Here is a 10,466-nt window from a genome sequence, read left to right as displayed (position 1 = left end):
GGGGAAAATGGTACGAAATTGGCACGCATCAGTATATAACTGATGTTTTCTGATATTTTATACAACATTTTGGAGGTCCAGTTCGCTCGCTCAGCCCGCACCCAGGCTTAGTCGCTACTGTATAAGATCCACTATAATAATTACATTTATACAATAGTATCGTTACAAGTATACAACCAAATAGAGCAAATGCAATGTATATAAAGCACGTAGTGATTTCAAAATCGTTATACGGAGTAAATTAATTTGTCAAAAATGTAAGCAATGAGGATCCATTATCCCACATTTATGTCATATTCTGTGTCCCACTCCATACACATATTGACACATCACTTGTTGCAAATAAAAAATACACAATAAATATGAAGGAGAGAATGAAAGTAGGCAACAAAATATATTACATTAAGGAAAGTGAAATTCATCTTAGAAGGAAAATAATTTGTTATATTACCATTTTACTCCTATTTTAAAGCATTTTAATCCAATTTGTTAACAAATAAAAATATCCGACCCTTTATCATAAGTATATAGAGGCAAAAAGAGAGGGAAAATCATAAAATCACCCACAATTTCTCCATCTTATAACAACACCAAACATGATCTAAATCCCAAAATAACGAAATCAGATTCTCTATCTCATTTTCACATTTCATCTTATTTCTCAACATCCGACCCTGTCACGTTACTCAATATTCTCTATCATCAAACATTGCGAGTCAACAAAAGATATAACAGTCTATAACACGCAAAATCGAATAACAAATCGTCGAATGACCTCTAAATCATACTACCTCCATTCAACTTTTATCACCCCATTTCAATATAATACCCCTCACATAAATTGGAGAAATGGGGTGATAATTGTTGAATGGAGGAAGTACATAACACTTCTCTTCCATGGTCTGAATGACATAGCTTCTGACCGGTTGTCTATTTAGTACGAGTACAATCTAGCAAAATTATACAAAGAATGATACACAAAATAATACGAATTAGGACACGATAGCGGGACAAAAGATACACACTCCATAAATACATCATGTCAAATCCTCATTGGTCCTTGATAAGTTGATATCCCACTATCTTCACTCCCCACAACCATTCCCCACCCCTATAAAAACCCTCCTCAACCTCCCATCTTTCCCAATTATACTTCAAAAAAATAAAAAACACTTCTTTCACTCAAAAAAAAAAATGTCTTTCCTCCCCTTCTTAACCCTCCTCGCTCTCCTCCTCCTCCCTACAACCACCCTCTCCACCACCACATGTTCCTCCATCTCTCCCGCCGTGTCGGCGGCTAAATACACAAAATGCACCTCCCTCCCATTCCTCTCTTCCACCCTCCACTACACCTACACTCCCTCAAACAAAACCCTCTCCGTGGCCTTCACCGCTACTCCTCCGCCTTCCGGCTACATTGCTTGGGGAATCAACCCGACCGGTACCGGCATGCTTGGTGCTCAAGCCCTAATCGCCTTTAATTCACCCAAGGACTCTTCCCCGGTTGTCGCCACCTATAACCTGACAGCCTACGATCATATCACCGCTGGACCGCTTTCATTCCCTGTTTACTCGAAGCGGGTCGAGTTTAATGCTGCTGATAAGTCGTTTACTATCTTTGCTGTGGTTAAGTCTGATGGTGGAAAAGTTAATCATGTTTGGCAAGTGGGTCCTCTTGTTAATGGTGCTCCTGCTAAACACGACATGAAACAGGAGAATCTTGGTAGTAAGGCCACCATTGATGTCAGTTCTGCCATCATCGATGGCGGTAGTGGTAATAGCTCCAAGTCTGATAGCTCAAGCTCGAGTGCTACTTCTCTGGATTTGGGTTTGAAGAAGAGAAATGTGGGTTGTTTTTTATTTTTTTCGAGTTTATTCTTGTTTGGTTTGTTGTCATAAATTAGAGGCTCCCAGGATTTGAACTCGGAACATTATGATTTATGACCGTTGTTTAGGTCCAATCAATGGTTTTATACCTTTGTTTGATCTCGTATTTTCTATTGATGGGCTCCAATTAGCATTAAATCAGCTCAATTATAGTTATATGTAGTTAATACTCCGTAATTTATGTTGATTGAGATTATACTCTACTATGTTTGCTCAATTTCATAATAAGATACGATAATTGTACTCCCTTCGTCCCAATCATTTGTTTACTTTTTTATTCTTTCGTAGGCGTATATTAATCAAAAGGTAAACAAATGAGTGAGACGGAGGGAGTAGTATGCTACTCCAATCAAGGAATTTGCTCAATCAATGGCGATACGGCATTTATAGTCGCAACAGATAGTTTAGGTCCAATCAATGGTTCTTATCGTCGTTTGATATTAAATCAGCGCGATTTTAGTTATTTGTAGTTAATATTCCGTAGATAATGTTGATTCAGATTGTTATCAATTATGTTTGCTCAATTTCTTAATAAGATATGAAGATAATTATGGTAAATTACCATCAATATATTTTCTTTTTTGGCATGCTACCTTAATAATTTTATTTTGTTGTTATTGTTATTGATTTTGGGTGGTTGTTATATTAATGGTAGGTAATGTTTGTTATGATATTATTGACATTGATTGATATCTAGTTATTGCGAAAGTTTAATTCTTTGAGCCGAATCAAATAATATTATGGTCGAATTGGAATTCGATAATGTGAAGATTAGGTGAATTAGATGTGGATGTTATGATCAAATTTAGAAGTATTTGATTCTGAAAATTATGCTTGTTTGGGTGTCTCAGACTCATGGAATTCTGAATGCTATAAGTTGGGGAATGTTGTTTCCATTTGGAGCTATAATATCAAGGTACCTAAGGACGGTCGAGTCTGCTGAACCAGCATGGTTTTACCTGCATGCTACTTGCCAAACATCAGCATATGCTATTGGTGTTGCTGGCTGGGTCACTGGTCTTCAGCTCGGAAGTGAGTCGAAAGGTATCGTGTTTAAAGGGCATCGGTGTATTGGAATTGTGCTCTTTTGCCTAGCCACTGTCCAGGTATATTACACACTGCTTTGCAAGTCTTACCCTCATTTATCTGCTGAATGTTGGTTTGATATTAATATTGAGATAATGCAGCTTAGAATTGATAACATTGTGGGTCTGTATTCTGTAGTCGGTAAGGCTCTTTTAGAAACTTTCAGAATCCCCTATTTACTAAAAGAATAGGCGAAACTCCAAATTTTCCCGCCTAAAAAATATTTCCTAGAATAATGTTTGGTATTTTTAGTATATAGTAGGTTATAAATAGACATAATCTTTTGTATTTAAATATTTATGACATTCAATATTTCACATTCTACACAAATTTATCTCCGGTCTTTTTATTATAAAGAAATTCTTTTTTTAAAGAACCTTATGATAAAAGTTCATTAACTTTTTATGATAAGAAGTTGCGCCTAAAAATATGGTATTAGTAAATATTTGTAAAATAACATCATTAATATCTCAGTAAAAAAAAACAAAAAAAAAAGCTTTCATAAAAATACTCATTTAATATCTTCTTACGATTTAAATTTTTATTTCTCAAATAAAAATACAATGAGGAAAAACATGAAAAATAAATGAATTGTCAATTTAAATCTCATAAATAATACACTGAAAAGCAAAATTCTATAGAAAGCCCTTGGATAGAAAAAATCATTAAAATAAGTTCAGAAGTTTATAAAATTAAATTATTAGCTTTGTGAAAAAAAATTCATTACACAATTAAAATCATGACATTACTCAATTTTCTTTATTAGTTTCACAGTTCAATTTTTTTCTCATCAAAATATAATGACGTGAAATATGAAAAACTAATGAGGTGTTAATTTAGCATGAATAAATAATACAAAAACAAAAGCTCTATAAATACCGCACATTTATTGCGCGGGATCTAAACTAGTTGATAATTAAGTTATTGTTGAAGAGCAACGATTCATTAGTCAAGACTTGTTGAAACTGATGCAAGAAAAACAACCCCGAACTAGACCTAGAGACGAATTGAAAATGACCCGAATCCAGACTGGCTGATCTGATTCGGACCTGAATGACTCATTTTCCCAGGGTTTAATCTTATTTTCTCACTGCTCGTGTCATCAAATTGTTGATGATTTACAGATTTGCGCCTTATTTCTGAGACCCAATAAGGATCACAAGTACAGATTTTACTGGAACGCCTACCACCACTGCGTTGGATACGCCATCATAATCCTTGGAATAATCAATGTATTCAAAGGCTTTGACATACTAGAACCAGAGAAGAAATGGAAATCAATTTATGTCGGTATTTTGATTGTGCTCGGTGGCATTGCCGTGCTGCTAGAAGCTCTTACCTGGATTGTGGTCCTGAGGAGGAAGTCCAGAAGTCCATCTAAGCCTTACACTTGATCATCTGCACCCAATTGTGGATCGTTTTTCAGAAAGCATGGCAGTGACATTCAGTAGCTTTCAGCCACCAATGCCTGTAAGGTGCTCAACACAAGTCGGACGCTGTGAGACTGTGACAGAGTGATAGCTAAGTTGCTCAGACGGGCTATCCTCAACTTGGTGTGTGTGTCTTGTGTATATCAGAGTTTGTCTACGTGTGCGATATTTGGCGTGTGTATACACTTGTTCATTGGAATCATATGTATGTAGCTCAGCTCCATTTGTTTGTGTGCTAGATTTTTCGATACATTCATCCACAAAATCACTTTTTATATATGTCAGCAAAGTCTTGTATGGCCTATATATATTGATTGCCCGGTTTGGAGCTTTGTGTTACCGTCCATGATGCTGGATTTCTCTCCTGTATCTTTAACTAGTGAATGATGGCTGTATAGGCTGTGAGCCCACTGTAACGGAGACGGTTTCTTTATACCAAGTTTAGTTTCTTAACAAGTCGTCATGCGGATTGCCAAATTTATTATGAAGTCGCCAAAGACTGCCCATGTTCGTCTGGCTTGTAGCTTGCGGTTGAATTATGTGCAATGTTGATAGGGTGAAGGCGGAAGCGGAATTTATAGGACATTTGCAATGTTAATAGGGTGAGGCGGAATTTGTCGGACGATCCTCGTTGTCCTCGTTGCCTCAGCGCTGAGGAAACGGCATTTAACATCCTCCGAGAGTGTCCGGTTTCTGGAAGTAATTGGGAGCAGATTGGAGACTTTGCATGCCTTCATTCTTTCTATTCGGTCACACATCTTTCTGAGTGTCTCGTTCATACTCTTACTTATTTTAGTTCGACAAACATTTTAATATTTCCATTTCCATTTTCAATTACATTTACATTTCCAAGAGAGTCAATTACTGGTCGTTCCTTGGTTATTGTCATTCAATACAATTGTCGACAATTTCTTTATATCACGAAGACGAAGGTAAGACTTGTACATGACCCTTTACTCTCCAATTTGCAAGAACTTGGAAAACATCAACTCTGCCCCGTTTTTTTTTCTCAGTCATTTGTTTGCTTTTTATATTCTTTCTGATGAGTATTTTAATAAAAGATAAATAAATAATTGAAACGGTGAGAGTAATCATTTATAATGGCAATATATTAGAGAAAGATAGGTAATTAGGTGAAGAGAGCACTTAAGTAAAGTGATTAGTGTCTTTTAAGAGTGAAACAATATTGAAAGAGTACACATTTGATTCTTCACTAGAAAGGAATATACATGGGTCCCCCTTAACAAATTGGTGTAGTACTGTACTATACAGACTGCAGTATGAACCCACTCACCAACCAGCCCTCATTTCCATCATTCTCTGTCCTTTGTTTCATTGCTCAAAACACACGCCTTTCCTATCTTCCTCTACATTTATTTGGAGTTTGGACCCATAATCCCTCACATTTTTTTTATCATTACCTTCGCCTTTATTAAAGTCCACACATTATTCCACATTTCCACCGTTAAAAAAAAAAAAAAGTACTAAATCAACGGGATTCATAGGGGATTTAGGGTCAACAACACCACCCTCCTTGATAATAAATCACATTTCTCTTACGTATCTCCCTTTCAAGGACGTTTAAAAGTCAAATTACTTTAATTTATCTCACTCAATTAAAATGATAAAAGAGGTAAACTCTACCTTAGAGGATCAATTTAATCGTCTTAACTCGTAAAAAAAAAAGGAGAGGCATGGCTTCTTTTCATGTTTAGTTGTTGACTTGTTAGGTTGTCTTCATATTTCAAAAGAGAAGCTTTCTTTTTCACAATTGGTAATTGAATGTTTGTAGAGCACAATGTCTACGTACTTGAAAAAGTTCCGAATCTTAACTAAAAACCTTGAAATTGTCATTTTTAAATGGGAATGAGCACCCATACTAACCCAGCTTCTCTAACTCCACCATTGCAGCAAAGTGTGTTAAGAACCCAAGCACAATGCATGAAAACATGCATGATATTAATAAGTTTGGCAAAAGTGTGACAAAGTAATTAAGTAGGTCATATGTCTCAACCAAGTTTGTATAATAAGACTAATGATTATGGAGCTAATTGCTGTAAAGAGCTAGCAAATATATATGATTAACAACAAACCCATGATTAACCTAAGTGGGGACTATATGGTTAACCAAGGTTGGTGGAAGGACACTTATGATACATGCTTTTTCTTTGATTGTTAACCTAGAATAATAATTATTATTCAAATTGAAATTGAAATATTTTTAAAGTGTGTATAGCATTTTATGCATGCACGCAAATGTGGAATACTATAACGTAAACCTAATTAAAGTTATGGGATTGAATTATCTAGAAGATTTGCTAAAAGAAGTATGACTGAATAATAACGGTTTGAAATATTAGTCTGAATGCATTTCCGATTTCCATGACCAAAAACATTATACTTATAGTTGCAGAGTCAAGAATTGTCTTCCTGAAAAATTTCCGTGGGGACGAATTAGTAATGGCTGGTTTAAGGGAAACTCGAAAAAAAAATAGAAAATGATAACTAAAAACTTTGGAATTTTTGATCGCCAACGGAGGCGAGCGCCCCTGCTAACCCCCCTCTAGATTTACCATTGATTATACTCTGTATATACTTTAATAATTTGCTGTGTATGTCTCGATTAAAAGGTTAAGGTGTTGTCTTGTTAATCGATGGATAATAAAGATTTTGAGTTTAAGATGATGTACCTCAATGCGCTTTGTGATTTCCCATTCAGAAGTTTAGAAGAATAGATGGTGAGTGCCGATCAGACCTGACATACTTGTTGTGTCATGTCATGTCATGTCAGATTCGTGTTCGTGTCACATATAAATAAGTCATCTATATACCTCGAAGTTGAACCGAACCTATTTACATAAACAACTCATAGATCCCAACGATAACCTCCAAACCCGACCCATATAACTTTTGCGTCGTTTCCGTGTCGATCCAATTACCTTCTTTAGTGACATTATAACATGGAATAACTTATACGCTCCTAATATTGTCAATGTATATTCTAGCTTTCAACCTATCACTAGTACTAAAAGGCTAATAAAGGATGCCCATCCCTTAATAGATTCTTGAACATTGTTTATGACTATTTTGGTATGTAGTTCATCTACTATCTATCGAAGTTTAATGTGAGAGCCGAGAGGTGACAAATTACCACCCAATTTAATTCACACGTTACATCTATTACGTAACTTTCATACATAGTCAATCCAACATCCCTACATGCAAACTAAAATGCAACTGACTTAAGCATCATTTTTAGATTCTTGATTTCTTGACTAGGACTTGTCTATGAAAGGAACATGTTCATGTCATGTATAGCTCAGCATGACCTTTGTGTGAGACAAGCATCATACTATCGATTTTGTGAAGAGACGTAAATAAGGCCCCAAAATACAAAGAAAATCAAATTACATGATAAAGTAATAACAAAGTTCATTTCTCGAATAAATTACATTATACCAAATGTTTTCCTAAAGCGAATCTTTACAAAATAAGGTCGTACGCCTCACATTCATTGAAGCAAATTCATCGATTAAATCTTTGAAATCCAACTGCTCCAAGAAATCATTTTCAATTGATATCAATGCCAAACCAATGAGTCTTTCTTGTAATATCGTTGATGCAAATACTGGATAAAAGGCAATTTCATATGAAATGTTCAATGATAAACCAACCAAGAACAAAGACAAAGGCAGGGAGTTCCCTTCACGTAGCACTTCGATATTACCAATTTTCATAGTCCGGAAATTGTTTTGGAATTTTGGTTCAATATTACTTATGTGGAAGTTGATTTTTGATTTTTTTTTTTTTTTAACTAGATGACGAGGGATGAAATTTGTACATTCTTTTTAATTAGCTAGAAAGTGTGGTTTTTGTATGATTTATTAGTTTAATGTGTATAAAATACTACATTGAAGTGCATGCTATAAGAGTTGATATTAATTCAAAATGGTATAAGAGGTAAGAAAATGAGTACATAACTTTAAAAATTGGTAATAATAAAAATGGTTACAATATATAATAAAGTAGCTACGATTGTATTATAAAACGTGTATTATGCAAATATCGTATTGTATTATTATTATCAAAACTTGATTAATTATATATGATAGACGACCTTATATACACATAAAGAATAACAATATTTACGGAAGGAATAAACCTTAACATCGCTATAAAATATACATGGAAGGAAAATTTGGATTGTTGCCATATGAATGATGAAGTGCAACGGCTAGCTAACATGGTCTGTAACATTCCGTTTGATGTTTATGAGTGTCTTGATATTGGATTTTCTACTGGATAATATGTTAGTGAAACGGAGCTAGCGGCGTTTGTGGAGGGTGGTTGCTAGTGTATGGATTTAGTGTCGAGAGAGGCTATAATGTGGTGGATATGATATCGTGAGTCATGTTGTGGGGGTACACATAGTTGGTGGAGTTGGTGTTGGGAGTTCATGTTTGATGGGTTGGAGTTTTGTTTTGAGTTCTTATTTGCGTTGTTATGTCTTGATCGAGTTAGTATGTTTTGTTTTTGTTTATGGGTTGAACTTCGGGGACGAAATTCTTTTTAAGGAGGAAAGACTGTAATACTACGGTTTTATGAGTCTTTGGGTACTCTATCGAGTGGGACTTATTCTATCGAATAAGTAGTTTTTGACGCAAAACAGTAGTCTGCCTGTTGGGTACTCGATCGAGTAAGTTGGGTACTCGATCGAGTAAGGGGCACTCGATCGAGTAAGTGCCTTACTCGATCGAGTAAGTGAGTTTACGGGCTGAGTTTTGACGGGTTTTGTTAATGATGCGATATTGGTATATAAAGACGTCCGTCACTTTTTTTAAATCTTTTTATCATTCTAAAAACCTAAATTGAGAGAAAGAAGTTACGTAAGTTGATTCATCGCATCATTAGCAAATCCCCAAGGCTAGGAGAGTCGGATCATCTTGTTCTTTACGCCGTTGTGATCATCGTGTCAAGGGTAAGTTCCTTGTATAATTTTTATAGCATTTGGTTGAGTTTCTTTAAAACCCTAATTGGGTGATTTGGAGGGTTTTGGGTGATTTGTATGTATGTGGTAGTAATTGAATGTATACATGTTATAGGAGGAGGATTCGTAGAGGAGAATTCTGATTAGCTGCTAGATCGTCTGTGGTGATTGCTTTTCCAGGTAGGGTTTTCCCTACTCAGTATTAATTACATAAGTGTGGTTGGTGATTACTGTTGTTGTTGTATATCATATTGGCATTGGATTCTGATTTGGTGATTGTTGGTAGTGTAATGTGATTGTTGTTGTATAGCTGTCTGTGATCTTCGGGGCGCGTCCCTGGCTGAGTGGAGTCACTTGCGGGAGTGGCTTCACGCCCTTGGTTCACCCTCTGTGGAACCCGCCACAGGAGGGGATGTGCACATTAAGGAAACTTGGGTTTATCGCTCGATGGAGATGAACGGGGATTTGGTGGGTACGGCTGCGGTCCCCCACTGGCGGTGTGGAGTACTTTTTGCGATGGGTACTCTGGCAGGGCTACACACTTTAGTGTGTAGTCAGTTGTGTGGAGATTTGAGATGGAGACTGGGGTTTGTTGAGCTGTTTGTGATATTGTTCCTTTATGGTATTTGTTTTATTTAATTAGTACTGATCCCGTTTAAATGTTTTAAAAACTGTGGTGATCCATTCGGGGGTGGTGAGCAGTTATTGAGCAGGTATGATTGATGCGCATGGGATAGCTGGGTTGAGTCATCACGAGCTGCTTTAGAAGTCTTCCGATGTGTCGATCATTGTTCTTAGCTAGTTGGTTTGAACATTTGAGGACCTTTGTATTTTCTTTTATCAGTTTCGGTTTTGGTTGTATCGCTTTTAACTTTATTATTACTAAAGTATGTTTCGTTATTGTCTATTTGATTATCATTGCCTCGGGTAACCGAGATGGTAGCATTCTCATGCCTTTAATGATCCTGATAAGGCACTTGGAGTATGAGGGTGTTACATGGTCATATGCAACGGTGCTTTTACCTCCCCTCAAGATGAAGCGTGGAGAGTCGAGACGCGCAGCTTGGATAGGAGCT

General features: G+C 36.2%; 1 protein-coding gene across 1 annotated transcript; it reads left to right on the top strand.

Moving 5' to 3' along the window:
- Positions 1-1,143: 1,143 nt before the first annotated feature.
- LOC141612497 (cytochrome b561 and DOMON domain-containing protein At3g25290-like) lies at positions 1,144-4,731 on the top strand. Its single transcript, XM_074431296.1, has 3 exons — positions 1,144-1,845; positions 2,739-2,993; positions 4,098-4,731. Exons 1-3 carry the CDS (start codon positions 1,195-1,197, stop codon positions 4,365-4,367), a joined length of 1,176 nt encoding a protein of 391 aa, XP_074287397.1. The 5' UTR covers positions 1,144-1,194; the 3' UTR covers positions 4,368-4,731.
- The last annotated feature ends 5,735 nt before the right edge of the window (positions 4,732-10,466 follow it).

The sequence above is a fragment of the Silene latifolia genome, chromosome 1 (genome assembly GCF_048544455.1).
Source record: "Silene latifolia isolate original U9 population chromosome 1, ASM4854445v1, whole genome shotgun sequence".
Classification (NCBI taxonomy): Eukaryota; Viridiplantae; Streptophyta; class Magnoliopsida; order Caryophyllales; family Caryophyllaceae; genus Silene; species Silene latifolia.
The sequence above is the reverse complement of the archived record's forward strand: the minus strand, read 5'-3'. Positions and strand labels throughout refer to the sequence as shown.

What these genes read in the sequence shown, in the direction of transcription:
- LOC141612497 (XM_074431296.1), top strand. Translation starts at nt 1,195, where the DNA reads ATGTCTTTCCTCCCCTTCTTAACCCTCCTCGCTCTCCTCCTCCTCCCT. An exon ending in TGGGTTTGAAGAAGAGAAAT is followed by an intron (nt 1,846 to 2,738) that starts GTGGGTTGTTTT and finishes TGGGTGTCTCAG; the next exon opens with ACTCATGGAATTCTGAATGC. An exon ending in TTTGCCTAGCCACTGTCCAG is followed by an intron (nt 2,994 to 4,097) that starts GTATATTACACA and finishes GATGATTTACAG; the next exon opens with ATTTGCGCCTTATTTCTGAG.